A 17,146-nucleotide genomic window follows, 5' to 3' on the forward strand; every position below is an offset into this window, starting at 1 on the left:
TGTTGAGAATGCCTGTGGTACTTCTCCTTCCAAATGGAGGAGTTTTAACGAGGAATAGCATCTTCACTGTGTCTGCTGGAGGGCTTTACACCTAAGTAGTTAAAGCCTAAATGTGTTTATGGAGTTCATTTTTACATGATAAGCAGAATCTGGAGATTCAGTTGCAGCACAAAACTGTTAATGGTTTGTGGAAGTTGAAATCAATTTGTTTGTGTTCTTATTAGCCAGTTGGGCTTCCGACGTAAAAATAACCTTTCATCATGTACTGTTTGTGTCTAACAAGGTCTGACCTGAGTACCCTGGTGCTTTCCTACAGCATATCCTGTAGCTTTTTAAATGTTCTTTGGTCTTTTCAAGTGCCTGTCCAAACTGTGTGACTCAGGGCAGGGGTAGATTTCCTGTCTGAAGTTTTTCTTGTCCATGTCTTTTAATCAGTGAAGAGATAAATCAGTGATAAAAATCAGACTTCCTTAAACAGCATCACCAAGAGAAGGTGCTGTGATTTCTGCAGCCTAAGAGAAGCTTCAGAAAGATACATGAAGTGTAGAATCATAGACACAACTGGGGTGGAAAAGACCTTTAAGATCATCAAGTTCATCTGTAATGTAACACTGCCAGGTTTATCACTAACCCGTGTGCCTCGTCAAAGGCCAGTGTATTCTCAAGGACACAGTTGAAATGATAGATCCTTTCTATTACAAGGATCCTAAGCTTGCATTGGCTTTGGGGGCATATTTGGCTGGAAGCTCATTACAGTCAAGCAAAACTTGATAACAGGTGCTCTAGACTACATCAGTAGTTGAATAGAAGTTGGAAACAGTAAATGGTCAAAAATCATGTGTGTTATTATCTGTATGGTTTGGTAAATGTGATGGATTAACAAATAAAATTAAATCTGGTGAACAAAACCTCGGAATTATGGAGCTTGTGGAAAATGACAATGACAGAGTCAGTCTTGGCTTGGATGCGCGTACTCTTTGCTGGGTAGAAAACTGGCTGGATAGCTAAGCCCAGAGAGTGGTGGTGAGTGGAGTTAAATCCAGCTGCTGGTCTTCTGGAGGGCAGGAAGGCTCTGCAGAGGGATCTGGACAGGCTGAATCAATGGGCTGAGGCCAACTGTGTGAGGTTCAACAAGACAAAGTGCTCAGTCCTGCCCTTGGGTCACAACAACCCCAGGCAGCACTTGGGGAAGAATGGCTGGAAAGCTGCCCAGGATAAAAGGATCTGGGAGTGCTGGTCAACAGTAGCTGAACATGAGCCAAGGTGTGCCCAGGTGGCCAAGAAGGCCAATGGCACCTGGCCTGTATCAGCAATAGTGTGGCCAGCAGGACAAGGGCAGTGATTGTCCCCTGTACTCAGCACTGGTGAGGCCACACCTCAACTCCTGTGTTCAGTTCTGGGCCCCTCACTACCAGAAGGACATTGAGGGGCTGGAGCATGTCCAGAGAAGGGCAACGGATCTGGGGAAGGGTCTGGAGCACAAATCTGATGAGGAGTGGCAGAGAGAACTGAGGTGTTTAGTCTGGAGAGGAGGAAGCTGAGGAAAGACCTTAATGTTCTCTACAGCTCCCTGAAAGGAGATTGTAGGGAGGTGGGTTTCTGTCTCTTAGGTAACAAGCAATGGAATGAGAAGAAATGGCCTCATTTTGCAGCAGGGGAGGTTTACATTGGATAGTAGGAAATCTTCCTTCACTGAAAGGCTTGTCAAGCACTGGAACATGATGCCCAGGGAAGTGGTGGCATTGCCATCTCTGGAAGTGTTCAAAAGGTGTGTGGATGAGGCACTTGGGGATGTGGTTTAGGGGTGGGCTTCTCAGTGCTGGATTAATGGTTGGACTCAGTCTTGAAGGTGGTGTTCCAGCCTAAGCAGTTCCATTATTCTAATCTGTGATTCTGTCTCTTTTAAATCTTTGGTATTACTTAAGTCTAAGACTTTCCAGTTAGTGGGTTACACAGCCTGATGCAAGAAGGTGCAGTTTACATCTCCCTGCTCTTCCGCAGAGCTCCAAATGATTATGCATTTCAACAGATGGGCGCAAGTCTTCAATCTCTGCTGTCCCTTGCACAACTATCAGCCTTGAAAGCAAGGAAACACCTCATTACTTGCATTTAAAATGGAAAAGATGAAACAAAGCTAAGCTTGATTTTCTTGTCTTTTTTTTTTTCCCCTCCCTTTTCTGCACTAAGTGAGCAGGGACAAATAGAATCTCAGCAGGTACTGGTGGGATGAAACCTCAGTCCTGGCAGGCTCAACAAAATCTGCCCCCCAGCCTCTTCCCCTTTGAACATGGTGTTATACAAAGATGACAAGAAAGTCGCTGCCTTTGTGAACTTCAAATTTGAATAGAGGAAGCAAAGGTTATAACAGGAAACAAAACTAATAGGGCCCACAGCCCATCAGGAGTAAAAGCAGGAATAGAAATACATCAGTGAAATCCCAAGGAGGCTAAGGTCCACACTGCCATTCACACAGGAGGATATCCTCAGGCTATCCTGTATCTTCCTGTCCTCAGGAAATAATTCAGACAGGATGAGCACTCAAAACAATTCCATGGACATGTGGAGAGTAAAGCATGACTTAAGGTCCCCTGGCTTCTCACCAGTAAAACAACTGGTTTGATTTCACATGGAATATCCAATTTGGGAAAATAAAGCTATCACGTAGTGGATTGAAATTCAAGGCATCACAGAAAGGCGTTCAGACGCTCACAGTCTTGCCAGAAACTTAAAAGCATAAAACCATCAGGTGCTGATTTATCACCTCAAATGGTATTAGATGCTTTTGGTTAGAAACTGCCCAGTGAATTATAGTTTTTTTGGAAAAGGCTTGGCTTTGCTGCCCAGTCCCTGTAGTCACTGATGACCTTACGGTGCTGCTGAGAAGGAAGTGGGTTTTAGCCCACATATCCTGTTTTGTATTTGTACTCTACTCATTGCCCAAGTTCCTGAAGTACATTAAGCAGACTAACATCTGTACAATAACTAACATCTCTTGTGCCTTTTTTGTCTCCTCCCCAGGGGAGATGTGTGGCAGAGTGGCTTGTTTTATTTTAAATGGACTTTTAAAATAACAAAAAAGCACATTACAAAAAAACTACCATGAGATAAGTAATCTTTGAGAGCTCAACAAAAGCACATGGTACATGTGCATAAATAAGATAAAGATACAGAAAGGTGCTGTATAGTTCAAACAGAAGGCACCAAGGTGGGGTTTGGCCCTTCTTCCCATTGTAAGTTTGTTCAGTAAACCAGTCTGGGGAAGGTCCCTCACCCTGAGCTGATGAGCTGCACTTCCCTGTGGAAAGTTCCTCTGAGCTGAAGGATTAAAGCTGCTGACTTGAGCCTTCGGTCTGATGCTCTCATCAGCCTCGTGGGCTCATTGCCTTGTGCTGCCCGCTGATGTTTGTCATCCAGCTCAGGGAGTTCAGTTCCCAGTAGCCATGCCGTGGGTAGTGGTTACAGTCTTCCATCAGAGCTGCCTGCCTCTCAAGCCATCTGCTAAATGTATGATTTTATTTTGCCCAAATGCTTTGTGAGTCTTTGGACTCAAAGATGTGCAGGAAAATACAAGGCTTTCTTAATTGAACAATGTTCACAAAGGTTTTCGTATGTGCAACTCAAATTTTGTTGCTCCTTTTGCCATCCTGCCTGCCTCAGCTGACAAGAGTTTCTCTTAAAAACTTACTCATAACTTATGACTTTCAGTGCTGCTTTTTCTAATTTTGTCCTTCCTCTTACTAGTATCAGAATGACTGTTCCTGTGTCAGTAGATCATACTTTGATCTGTAAAACATTTCTGTTGCATTACTGATGATGACTGTGTTATTTTTTATCAAACCTGCTGCATAGTCCTCTTTGCAGAAGCTTAGAACTTTGGTAACTGGTTTGCATTAATTCTAGAATAGTTTTGTTTTAGAAGGGAACTTTGCCATCATCTCATCAAACCTCCCACTCAAAGCAGGGCCAATTTCAAAATTGTGTTGGACAGCTCAGGATCTTGTATTCACTGCTGACATCCTGGCCACAGTTGTAATTATGAAAATTTTAATTGGAAAAACCACGTATCTGTTAGTATACCATTACCATTGTTTTAACCAGCAGTTAAGGTATTTTAAATGTGTAATAAACAGACTTTTTCTTTTTGTTGTTGTGGTCTGTTCTAATCAAGTCTGGTTGTAAAAGTCATTGCTTTTACCTTACTCCTTTTGCATAAGTATGGGGAAAATCCCTTTCTGGTTCAACTTTTTAATGACATTAAGGGAAAAAAGCTGCAAAAATACCTGGTTAATTTGAGTTGTACAGTATGCTTCACACGGTTGCTGGGGTTTATTACTTGTTTGCATACCTGTTCTGTAAAGAATGGTGAAATAAAGCAATTGTTTGAATGAGACCCAGCAGCTCCTGTGCACAGACCTGCACACTCCTGCTGCACACTTTGGCTACACAACAGCTCCATCTGCTGTTCCTGAACTGCAGCTTTCCCTCTGTGTCCAAACCTTTCACTTCACGATTTTATGTTGATTCTTGGGCTTCTTCCCTCTGGCTTGACACATTTTCGCAGAGTTTTTACTGTTGTGAGAAGATACTCCTTGGGACACCTCCACACTGTGTTTTGATGTTCTGGTTTTAGAATGTCTTTGAATTTCTTTGAAATAACCAGCATTTGTGACACTTTCTTCTCTGACTGCTTTACAAACATTAGGTGTTGTTTTGGTTTGGATTTCTGTTTTTACTCCTCTTGTATGTCATACCCTTGCAAAGACAAGTTGCTACAAGGTATGAAGCCCCACCATCTAGTAATAAAGGAATTTCTGCTCTTCAGCTGAGTAATAGCTACTTGTGATTTTTTTTTTTTTTTTTTTCTGGAGAAGTCTGGACTTGTCCGTTCTTCCCGGGATCTTGCACTTGCCCATGGTTGGATGTGCTATGAATACGATGAACAGAGGTGATTAAGTTGTTGTGGGACTATCAAATTTCTACAGATTGAGGGAGGAATAGGAAAGAATAACATGGCTGATGGCAGTGAAGGGGGTGTACAGCATGTCAGAGTCAAGACAGAGAATCATGTCACTTTGATCAACATGGTTACTAAAACCACCAAAAGAGAACTTAAATGCCTGTATTTTTCTCCCTCTTGGTTTTGAGAGACAGACTCACTAGAGCATTGTGATGTTGTGGTTTGTTTTGGGGAAGTGGATTTGCAGATCAAATGAGGAAAACTGTGGTGAATCACGTCTCCAAAGAAAACTAGCCATAATTTGGGAAAATATATGCATGTTGGAGTATCAGTATCCTAATTTTCTAACTTCTGTGAAAGGGGAACAGTAAGATGGGCCTTAGAATCTGTTCTGCACAATACTCCATTGGATAAGCTCAGCCTGGTGTCAAAGTTTTTCTCTGTTTTTTTTTGTTTGCTTGGGATTTTGTTTTTGCTTAGTTTTCCCTCTGTGCTCTTTTTTGTCTGTTGCATGTTAAGCTGCCTGTACTGGTATATATCTTTGTAGTTAGGAAGGTTGAATACTTTTTGGGGTGTAGTCCTCTAGTTGTCACTCTGGCTTCAGGCAAGAAGGATGCAGAATCAAGCTCTAAATCTAAGTGTTTAATTTTAGGTGATTCCATAAAAGACAAACCAGACACATGGGCCTGTTTTTCCTGTCTGCGGCAAGCAGCCTAACCAAAAATTTTAAAAAGAGAAAGAATTTCTCCCATTTACAAACAGACATGGAACAAAAGATGTATTAGTTGTATTTTTCAATAGTGTTGGAGTTTTTTAAACTATACTGTGACTTTTTAGATGTGCCTTAACTGATCCTTCTCTTTAATTGTCCCAAGATCATATGACCAAAGACTCTTTCAGTTGCTGAGCTTTTTCTGCCTTTCTACATTTAATCACTCTTAATAGGTGAAACTAAAATTAATAACTGCAGATGAAAAAAAAGCAGGTGAGTTATCAGTGTCAAACAAGCCCAGCATGTGCTGTCAGTACTGAAGTTCAGTGAAAGAGCCCTTAAATATGCACATGACATCACCATGTGCTTATGAGTAAGGAGCAAATGGCCTCCCTGAGGAAAACTGTGAAAGTACCTAGAATAGTTTTATTTGGGTCTGGAAGCAGTCACTGAAGTTACTTATTGAAGGCAAAGACCTTGTCTCTGCCCACACCATGCCCAGACCTCCCCCTGCTCCTGCTGTTGTAGCAGTGAGCTGCAGCACACACATTCTCCCACTAGAGTCCAAGAGGGAGTAACCTTTGAGAGAGTTCAGAAAAGACATTTTGCAGCAGATTGTATATCTGAAATAAGTTCCTGTGCTCTCTTTGACCCAAAGCAAATATGAGTAGCTGGATCCTGCAGGTCAAGAGTTAGGCTTTTCTGAGGTGCCTAAAGGAATCTGCCTAGCAGATGTTACTGTGATAACAGCAAGTGCTTGGATTTGTGTGTGATCTGATGTTTTTCAACATAAACTTGCAGACGTTCCCAAAATAGGGAATGTGAAAGTTTGGTTCCTGTAGCATCTGAGAGGTGTGGCAGAGTTTTGGGTGTAGAGGCAGATGGATGGGTGAGCAGAGATCCTCAAGCCAGCAGATGTCAGGCTGTTACCACCAGCAGGAGCTATGAAAGGAAAAGGTGAATTGATGCGCTGATGAAAGTCAAAATTGGGAAGCTACAGGTTGTCTTCAGCTGACGAATAGAAATAATGAAGAACTGTGAATACATGGTAATTAAGTAGGATAGGTCTTCTGGGGTAATTCTGTGGTTTGGTTTGATTTTTTTATATTTCATAATAAAAGCCTGCATGGGTATTCCAGAATAAGATTATGCCTATGCAGGGAGATACTTGTAAAAGCAATTGATAAACTTTCCAGTGTGGATGAATTCTAGGGGAAGGGTTGAGGTGGATAGTGAATACAAAGCAGTGTGAGTAAAAGCTGGAAAAAAATGACCTTAGGAAGTGAATTTCTAGTGAGGGAATAAATCTAACACTGTGGAGTTTGGGTTAAGGGGTATGATGTATAGGCTGGCAATATTTGTAGAGCAGTAGAAAGCAATAAAAACCCACTTTCTAACAAGAATCTGTTTAAATTTAATTCTTATGCCAGAAGGAGGAGAGAAAGAAGAGGTGGGGGTTTTGTTGATTTTAGTTTTAGAGTTCTTTTTTGTTTAGTTTGCTGGTTTTTTCAGTTTTTTTAATAACAAGGCTAGTAAGGTTTTCCTAAGACTCAAAACATCTTGTGATGACTCTTTTTACTTGTTGATACAGTTTCATTGCATGAGATACTTTGTGGCCTCTCAGCAGGTTTGTCTGACTTCCTAAATATATTTAAAATATCTGATGTGAAGTAGGATGCTATAAAAAGGGCAGGGATGTTTTTACTAATGGCTGAAAATAGCATTTCTCCTTCAGTATATACACCTGTAATTTTGACTTTTTTTTTTCACAAAGCAGAAATAATGTGATGAATTAGGAAGGTAAATTAATGATTTTTTTTTTTTTAATCTGCAAAGTAACTGTCAGCACTCCCAGTGGACTCCAGGATCAGTTCTAGCTTTCTGAACACGTTGCTGTTCCTTGTTCTTACAGATTGATCACTTTGGATTTGATGAAAATCGTACCTTCCAGCAGCGGTATCTGGTAGCAGATCAGAACTGGAAGAAGGACAATGGACCAATACTGTTTTATACAGGCAATGAGGGAGACATCACGTGGTTCTGCAACAACACGGTATGTGGGAAATAGGGGAATTACAATCCTACCTGCCAGGAATGACATACTGAACAAGTGAGGAGGAACAAGAAGACAGTCTCAGAAGGTTGTTGAAAGAAAAGTTTGTAATGATGGTTATAGGAGGAAGAGGAAGATGAACAAAAGTGCAGAAAAAGTTTAAGGTTGTTCAGGGTCCTGTTTGAAGCCCAAACAAACCAAAGGGATATACTTGTATTAAGTTCCTGGAGCAGTGAAGAAAATTTCTAGAGGAAACACCATAAGGTGCCTTGCACCAACAATTCAGAATTTTGGACCAAATTAAACTTTTCCTAGTATGTTAGGTTCCTCGAGTAAAATGGGAGGTTTTCAGGTATGGATTTTTGTTTCTCTGTTAAGAAAAATATGAAGGGAGCTGGAAATCAAAGCTAGATAATTCTTGTTCTATGCAATAGCTGTGGAAGTTTTTGCTTCCCTGACTGATAGAAATGCAGAATGGAGTGTGCTTATTTTTCAGCCATTTCAATACAAAGTCCAGTAACACACCAGGAGGTGGCTTGTGCTGAGCTCGAAGCCACCAAGGACTGCTTGTATGCTTTGTGCTGCCAGCAGATGATCTCTGTCTGCTTCATTCCACAGCTGGTGGTGTTGAGCTTTTGATGGGGTACCCTTCCTTTTTGGACGAGGGTGAAAGAGCAGAGGAGGCTGCTGTCCTGCTAAGTTCTTCATTTCATAGTCTCATAGCTTTCTGAAGGCAGAGTTTGAAGGGGTTACACGATAAGGCCAAGCAGTAGCAGCAGCAGGCAAACAGCAAGTAGTAAACAGCTTCTTCCATTATCTAAACTTACAGAAGTGTGGATTATATTTGCTAACTGACCAATAAGATTAACACACTATTCCAGTTTTCCTTTTCTTAACCTATCCTGGTCTAATTCTAACAGTTGTAAGCCTTACACAAGTGTTACATAGGTATTACACAGATTTGCGTGCACAGTTTCTGTCAGCTCTTGTTGTTTATGTGAACACTCTATCTAAAAAATGTGAACAGTGTAGTTCTATCCATATGTTTTGTCTAAAGAAATTCTGTGAAAAGGTAACACTGCTGCAGTAAGAACTGTGTTTAAGGTCCCTTTGCTGCAGCTTTTCAATGTTCAAAGCATATTTCTACTAAAAGTTAAAAATCTATATTTCTATTTCACTTTAGTGTGACTTCATGTATCTCAGCTTGTCCAAAGGTTTTAATTCAACCCCTGTGATTTGGCTTCCCTCTGGGCCTGGGTCCAGAGGAGCTTTCACTCCAACATGGTGGTAACAAACTGTTATCAACAAGTAATAACAAGTTGTACTTACTTGTTTGTTGAAAATAACTGTATTGCAATGCTCTAGGTTATTGCTTATTGCCAAACACGTTTTGTGTTTTCTGTTATGTAGTCCTAGCTCAAATGCATGCTTTTCACCTGTAGCCTTTTTTATTTCCTGTGGATTAAACTCCTTGTGCCATAGGAGTTCTGTTACAATTGCCTGTGTGTAGTCACAAAACAAGGACATTTTGCAGCGTTAAAATGCACATACTGACTTTGTATGTATCACCTTCTCTGGGTCGATAGATGTTTTGTGTGTTTTCTTACTTCAGTGATACTTGAAAAGCAAATTGCATTCTGTCTTTCTAGTGGCATTTTGATAGTGATATCCTTCTAATCAAAGACTTGGAATACACTAGACTGAAAGTAGAGGCTTTTAAACAAGTTGAGTCAATTACTTTCAGTGTCTGTTTTCCTCCAACCAGGGTTTTATGTGGGATGTGGCTGAAGAACTTAATGCCATGTTGGTATTTGCTGAACATAGATATTATGGAGAATCTTTGCCCTTTGGGAATGAGTCTTTCAGTGTAAGTGTTGTCTTTTGTCTTCCTAATAAATGTATTCCATACAAACACAATTCTGTGTATTTTAATTCTTGCCAGGGCAATGAGTGTTAACTTGAGTAAGATGTAACCTTTTTGTAACTATCAATTCTAGGGTAAAAAAAAAAGCCTAGAGATTTTTTTAAGTGCTTCAAGGGACACCTGCAAAGAATGTTTCATTTGTTCTCAGGCACAGATTCAGACCTGTGATTTTAGCTGTAGACCTGGTTTTAGCTGTAGCTACTGTGGGGAATAGAAAGACCCCTGCTGGAAATCACTCATGCTGTCCATAACCTGCCTTCTTTCTCTCAGGATTCCAAGCATCTAAATTACCTGACATCAGAACAAGCTCTAGCAGACTTTGCAGTACTTGTTGAGTACTTGAAGATGACCATTGCAGGAGCCCGGCACAGTCCAGTCATAGCTATAGGAGGATCTTATGGAGGAATGCTTGCAGCCTGGTTTAGGATGAAGTATCCCCATGTGGTGGTTGGGTGAGTGTGCTCATCCTGCTTAAACAGAGCAGGCATTTGTTACTTCCCTGCTATAAATATTACAGCTCTGGGAGAAGTACCATAATTCAAGCTGGCTTGAATTTTTCAGTACTGGGAGAAGGAATCAAGTTACTTTGAATTTTGGAAGAAGCACCTAATAAAGGCAACTGTAGGTCAGCAGGTACTGGATGGTGTATTTTGTCAGAGTTACCTGTTAGATTTGTGAAAGCAGCATGTGAACACTGCCTTGGCACCTAATTTTTTTAGGGTCTCCAGACTTCCTGATGACTTTAGGCAGGTCTTTAATCTCTTCAATGCCCTAGTTACTCTCTTGGAAACAAGAATAGTAATTCCCCTGCCTTTGTCTGCTAGAGAGTATATTTCTGTGGACCAGGGCTCTCTTCATTAGATTTCACACAATGCCTAGTGAGAAAGACCTAATTGATAGACAAGAATGAAAAACAATTAAGTAATCGTCTGAATTTCTACTTCCTGTATTTGCTGATATTGTTTTACTAGTGTCCAAGACTTGTATCCTCAGCAGCCTCTGCCTGCAGACTCGTGGAATAATTTTGCAACATTGTGGTTAGTTCACCTAGAGCTGTGTCCTAGAGCTTGTTCACGTAGAGCACAGTGTCCAAGCTGAATTATAAATGCTGCTTAGATAGTGGCTGTGGGGGTGGAAGTTCACTTTGCAGGGGTTCAGGATCTCTTATGTCCCTTTGCAGAGCTCTGGCAGCCTCCGCCCCAATCTGGCAGTTTGGTGATTTGGTTCCATGTGGCACATTTTTCAGCATAGTGACCAATGATTTCAAAAAGAGTGGCACGGGCTGCTCAGAGAGCATTCGAAATTCCTGGGATGCTATTAACCACCTTTCCTCAACAGGTAAGACCTCACCAATGTGTTTTCAAAGAATAGTAATGATCAACACTGTGTTATGACTTCCACCTCTGTATGTATTGGGTTTTTTGAAACTCTACTCCTGATATTGAAAACTGCTAAGTGAACGTAGCACTATGTTTAAATGCCTGTTTGGTTGTATCACAAACTTCTTTCAGGCCTGGTGGGATGCAGAATCCAGGTCCAAACATCCCTAAGGTTAAATAAGAAGAGGCTTCAGATCAGAACCTCAAAGCTTATATTCCTTCTGACCAAATAGGCCAGATAGTCATTACTATAAAAAGAATACTTTGTTTGCCAACTGAGGCATTCAGGAAAAGAAAATTACTGTAATCATTATGAACTCAGTGATAGGAACTCAGTTGGCCTTGAGGAGCTTTTCTAATCTAAGTGATTCTGTGATTATACAACTACCTGAAAAAATGGTTGTAGTGAGGTGCTGACTAAAATTTGATCTGCTGTGCTTATATGTATGTGGAATAGTTTCACTAAATTAGGCTAAGCAAAAATATTTTTTAGTAGCAGCACAACTGACCTATGTGTTAATGGTACAATGCACTAAGTATTGTTTTATCCATTTATTTTTATTAAAGATACAGGTTTGCAGTGGCTTTCCAACACATTTCATTTGTGCAGCCCTTTAAAAAATCTTCAGGATGCTGCTGTATTGAAAAACTGGCTGAGTGAAACATGGGTAAATCTGGCTATGGTGAATTATCCCTATAAAGCTGACTTCTTGCAGCCTCTGCCAGCTTGGCCTATACAGGTAATTTAAAACTAATATCTTGTAATATCTTGACCATTTGGTTTAATAATTCCTCTCCTAGCTTGCACCTTTCCTTTTATTTTCTCGGTTCCGTTGAACCAATGTGACTGAGAAAAGACAATCAAGATAATATCGTGTGCATGAGCTGGTTTGTTGCCCCACTGCCACTTGTAGGTATAGTAGGTTGTATCAAGAGCCCAGGAGAAGAAAAGTGCCAGGGATGACTGAGAAACCTCAGCTGTCCTGCAGAGCTGTTCTTGAGCAGTAGAAATACTGCACAAAATTTAGAGTTTCTGATGTGAGACTTAGCTGACAGAGCTTGCAACTGAAAAAGTTTTGAGCCTATGTCCTTTTTGATGTGGGAAAACTAGTGAGAGAGAAAACGTGGATTTTCACAAACATATTCCTTGCAGGGTCCCTTCTCAAAGCAGAACCTCTTTTTATGCTTGCAAGTCTTCCTTGTGCAGTTCTGTTTATCCACAGTGCTTTCTCCAAGGTTTCTATTTCCTTGGAGTGTTTTTATTCTTTTAAATACTCTGGCTGAATTTCCCTGCTGGACTTTGGGTTACTGTGTAAGGTAGGTGAGGCAGATAAAATATAAGTATTTTAGGCAGTAGTTAATTATAAACCAAAGTTCTTCCCTTGTGTAGAGCTGCCTGTTGGAGGAGAGAGGGAAATTCATTTGTCCTATGTGGCTGTCTGCAAAGAGCAGTATGAACACATTGAAAATTATTTCTGATTTTTTATCAGTCTGAAAGAACCCAAGAAACCCAAGCTCACCTCCACCACTGTCCATGTTACCTGTTTGACTGAGGTATAACCCTAACCTAGAAAAAGCCACTACCCATCTGGACAAAAGCCACTACCCATCTGATGTATGAAATCTGATTTATATAAGCTGTTAAGATACTTTCTTTTCTGAAACAGAAGCTCTAATACAGCTCTGAGGGTGAGAAAGGGAGGAAGATGTGGACTTGATGATCTTGGAGGTCTTTTTCCAACCTTAATGAGTAGCTGGATAGATATATATATGTATGTATGTAGTTTAATCTGTTCTCTGTTGTGAGTTGCCACATCAAACTGCAGGGAACCCCAGTCTATACGTGGAATGTCTCTGTTATATATCTGTATGTGCTGTCTTCAATTACAGAGGTACTAAATACTATTTATTAAATATAATCTATTTTAAAGTATGGGAGATGGATTGAAAAATTTGGTGAATGAAACATTAAGGTGGCACTGTTGAGTTTGTTAAATTTTTTTTTGACCAGGAAATATAAAGTTTCAGGTTCATCATAGTAGCATGCACCACACACATGTAATACTACTTTTTGTGATAATCAGGATATATCATTTCATAGACACTTTCTGGAAGTGGTCCAACTGTACTTGGAAAAGAAATTAATATCTTACCAGGTATCATGTATTAATATTTAATTCCTATAGATTTAGACATCTCCTTCTCTTTTCATTGCAGGAAGTCTGCAAGTTCTTGAAGGATCCCAGTCTCTCTGAAAAATTGTTGCTGCAGAATGTTTTCCAGGCAGTAAATTTATATTACAATTATACAGGAGAAGCCCCATGCTTAGATGTGTCGCAGACTGCAACAAAGAGTCTGGGTGAAATGGGTTGGTACTACCAGGTATGCACACTAATCTTTATAAATTACAAGTCAGTGAGGGTTTTTTGATCTAGAGCTGATGAGAACTGTCATTTATCTGTCAATATATTGTGTCAGATGTATTGCTGTACTGATGACAGATGTAGTCACAAACTAAGTATGATTGTAGTGCGGAAGGCAAGGAGAAAAGAGAAGCAGCTTTCCCAGGAGGTTTAGGTTGTATCTTCATTATCTAGCTAATTGTTGAGTTTTACCTCTTCATATAGACTGGAAAATGATGTACAGCAAGCAGTTGTAAATTATCTACAGCAGTCAATTGTATGAGGTTTAACAAGGCCAAGTGGTGTGTCCTGCACTTGGGTCACAACAACCCCATGCAGGGCTAGAGGCTGGGGGCAGAGTGGCTGGAAACCTGCCTGGTGGAAAAGGACCTGGGGTTGCTGGCTGACAGCAGCTGACCATGATCCAGCAGAGTGCCCAGGTGGCCAAGAAGGCCAGTGGCACCTGGCCTGTATCAGCAATAGTGTGGCCAGCAGGATCAGGGCAGTGACTGTCCCTCTGTACTCAGCACTGGTGAGGCCACACCTCAACTCCTGTGTTCAGTTCTGGGCCCCTCACTGCAAGAAAGGCATTGAGGGTCTGGAGCATGTCCAGAGAAGGGTCTGGAGCACAAGTCTGGTGGGGAGTGGCTGAGAGAGCCTGGGGTGTTTAGTCTGGAGAGAAGGAGGAGGCTGAGGAAAGACCTTAATGTTCTCTACAGCTCCCTGAAAGGAGATTGTAGGGAGGTGGGTTTCTGTCTCTTAGGTAACAAGCAACAGAATAAGAAGAAATGGCCCCAGGCTGTACCGGGGAAGGTTTAGATTGAGTATTAGGAAAAAGGTCAAGCACTGAAACAGGCTGCAAAGGGAAAGGGTGGAGTCCCCATCCTTGGAGTATTTTAAAAGACACTGTTCACTTTGGTGCACATTTAGCAGTGGACTTGGCAGTTTAGGTTTATGGTTGGGCTTGATCTTAAAAGATCTTTTCCAGACTGAATGATTCTTTAATAATTTGGTGGTAATTACGGATTAAATGCTGTTTGAACTTTCTTTTTAAAATACTGCAGTAACAGCTATTGGATGTTCTTCTGGGAATACTTCTTACTGACCTGCCCTTTCTTTCAGGCTTGCACTGAGATGGTGATGCCTTTATGCACAGATGGTGTCCATGACATGTTTGAGCCTCAGAAGTGGGACTTTGATGCGCTTTCAGAAGAGTGTTACAGGATGTGGGGAGTGAGGCCTCGCCTCTCTTGGATTCTTTCTATGTATGGAGGAAAAAACATCAGTTCACACAGCAACATCATCTTCAGGTGAGCTTTGTTTCAGCTGATAGTGTAGAGGCTTCCACCAGTTTGGGTTGTCAGTGCAGAGAATCTGCCCCAAGTGGTAAAGGGATCTGTCTCCAGCATTCCAGCTGAATAAATGATGGGCATACTTTGTGTTGCTGTTGAGAGTAAAATGATCAGTCTGCAGTGGCCAACAATGCCAACTGTTCTGTTACTGCCTGTGTGACTGTAAAAGAAAAATCTGGGCTGGGATTCTGCCAAACATCTTTCCAAGTGGATTCCTTCTTATCTTGTGGCCAAAATCCAGGTTTCCCATGCTGGTAAATTCCTACTTTTATGAACCCAAAGCACTGTTCCTTACGTGTAAAAGGAGAGTCTAAATGAGCTCTAGCTATGACACAATCTTGGTCACCAAAATTATTGCTCTGAGTGATAGCCTTGTGAAGGGGCTGGCATGGCATTCCTTTTTCCCTTTTGATACAGAAAAGAGAGGGAATTGACTTTGGGAGTTTTTCTATTACTGCCAACAGCCCTTTTTCTTTCAGTGGCATTTAGACAAGTTTCAGCAAACTTGTATAAGATCCAAATACAAAGATGTTTCTATTTTGGTAAGGAATACTGGTAATAAAACAAAAGTTTGTCTGAAACACCTTTGTGTGTGGACAAAAAGTGAAAGAAATGCTTCAGTCTAACACAAGAAACTAGTGCATGCTGCTTGCTCTCTTTTCAGCCTGCCCTTACATTTAAGATTAAACTCTTTAAATGGAGGTTCATGTAGTTGTACTTATGCTGGGAGGTGATCCAGGTGAGTACTCTGTCCACCAAGTTCTTATGTGGAAGGGAGTTGTTCCACACACCCATTGAGGCCTCAGGAGTCCTGACTTGCTGTACCTGTTGCCCACTGTGGGAAGCTCCTGGATATATATTCCTCTGTGTTCTGGTTTAAATTGTTCAAAGCCTTTTTATAAAACATCTTGCCACTTCTACAAACCAGCTCAGAATTAGTCTTTTGGATGTGGTAGATAGGTGTGCATTTCAAAAGTAGAAAGTTCTCACTTGATTTGGGGATTATTTTCTGGATTGCAGCTGTTAGTGTCGGTCTGTTTGGCTGCAAAGGCCTGTTGCTTTCCTCGTTTGCCTCTTGCTGTTTCTATCCCAGCAGGATATCTACTCTGAAGTGAGAAATCACACCCTTTTTTGGAAAACTTGTAAATAAAAAAAATTTGTTGGTTTCACTTAGTTTCTGCAGAGTGTTGCTTATTTCCAAGGCTGCACAGCTCTGTACAGTAGAAATCCGCTTTGTAAGCGATACAAAGCAAACAAATCTAAATAAGTGTTTAAGAATTTATGCCAGCTGAAGGAGCTGGAAATGAGAAAAGCCTGAAAGCAACCAAATGAATGTTAAAGTAGTGCTGTACACACAAAGCTTTTGGATCTCAAGCTGGGATGTTTCTCTTCAAACAAATACATTGTCAACACTGTACATTTTATATAAGAGCCTTTTATCCTCAAACACTGCAGAGTGCTTTACAAAAAACATCCCAATGTTTACCAGGGGATGTGGCTCCCTGTGGGGTGAAAAGGACTGTGTTTCGAGTGACAGGCAACTTGCACAACAGTGTAGTGCAGGAAGGGAAAAGTGCTCCATCTAAAGAGAACCACTGTAGGGTGGATTTTTCCAGACGCAGTAGGATTTGGCCCAGATGCTTAAACTGGTGCTGCTGCTTCTCCCTCTGCGAGCAGTGCATCACTCTGCACAGTCTCACTGTTGTTTGTACTGTGTGGTATTAATGCAGGGAATTCCATTGCCCCTCTGGTACCTTCCTGGAGTTGTGTAGTGTGTGAGTGGTTACTTAGGCTGTGAGCAGGTGGTAATTGCCTGTCCTGGGCAGTACGTCTTTATTAAAACTAGTTTGAGGAAATTAGGGATTTCAGACCACTGTTTCCCTTTTCTCTTCCAGCACTCCTCTTTTCACTCCTCTTACTGGAGCACTTGGTGTGGAAGTGCTGCACGGTGGTGGGAAGTGACATTTTAACACTGTTCATGCGTGTGGTAGCAGCTGTAGTGTCTCATCATCAGTGTGCTATGGTAGTCAAAACCAGCCCAGGTTATATCAGACAGTATGAAATTTGGTGTGCACAGTCCAAAAATGGGTATTTTTCATTCTCAATGAATCACATCTAGGTTGTAGGCTTCTGAGTCAGGGCAGCCACATATCCAGTTCTGCACTGGCAGGGGAAAGGCAGAAAGTGAAGGCTCTGTTTTAAGAGATTCTGGTGCTCTGTGCAGAAGGGAGAATTGTAAGCACTAAAGAAGGGAGTGGTGGCAAAGAAGAGAAGGCACAATGATGCCTGGCTGAAGAGAAAAGGTGAGAGAAAAAAGCTAATAACAGGAAACATGACAGTTGTGGAGAGTGGTCATGTTAAAAAAAG

General features: G+C 41.2%; 1 protein-coding gene across 1 annotated transcript in view; it reads left to right on the forward strand.

Moving 5' to 3' along the window:
- Positions 1 to 17,146, forward strand: part of LOC104690347 (prolylcarboxypeptidase) — a 30,252-nt gene that overhangs the window by 8,123 nt on the left and 4,983 nt on the right. Inside the window, exons 2-8 of the mRNA XM_019286760.3 lie at positions 7,582 to 7,722; positions 9,488 to 9,589; positions 9,917 to 10,098; positions 10,827 to 10,984; positions 11,593 to 11,765; positions 13,243 to 13,407; positions 14,550 to 14,737. Coding sequence (XP_019142305.3) covers positions 7,582 to 7,722; positions 9,488 to 9,589; positions 9,917 to 10,098; positions 10,827 to 10,984; positions 11,593 to 11,765; positions 13,243 to 13,407; positions 14,550 to 14,737 — 1,109 coding nt within the window. The remainder of the gene's footprint in view (positions 1 to 7,581; positions 7,723 to 9,487; positions 9,590 to 9,916; positions 10,099 to 10,826; positions 10,985 to 11,592; positions 11,766 to 13,242; positions 13,408 to 14,549; positions 14,738 to 17,146) is intronic.

This window comes from Corvus cornix, chromosome 1 (genome assembly GCF_000738735.6).
Source record: "Corvus cornix cornix isolate S_Up_H32 chromosome 1, ASM73873v5, whole genome shotgun sequence".
Lineage (NCBI taxonomy): Eukaryota > Metazoa > Chordata > Aves > Passeriformes > Corvidae > Corvus > Corvus cornix.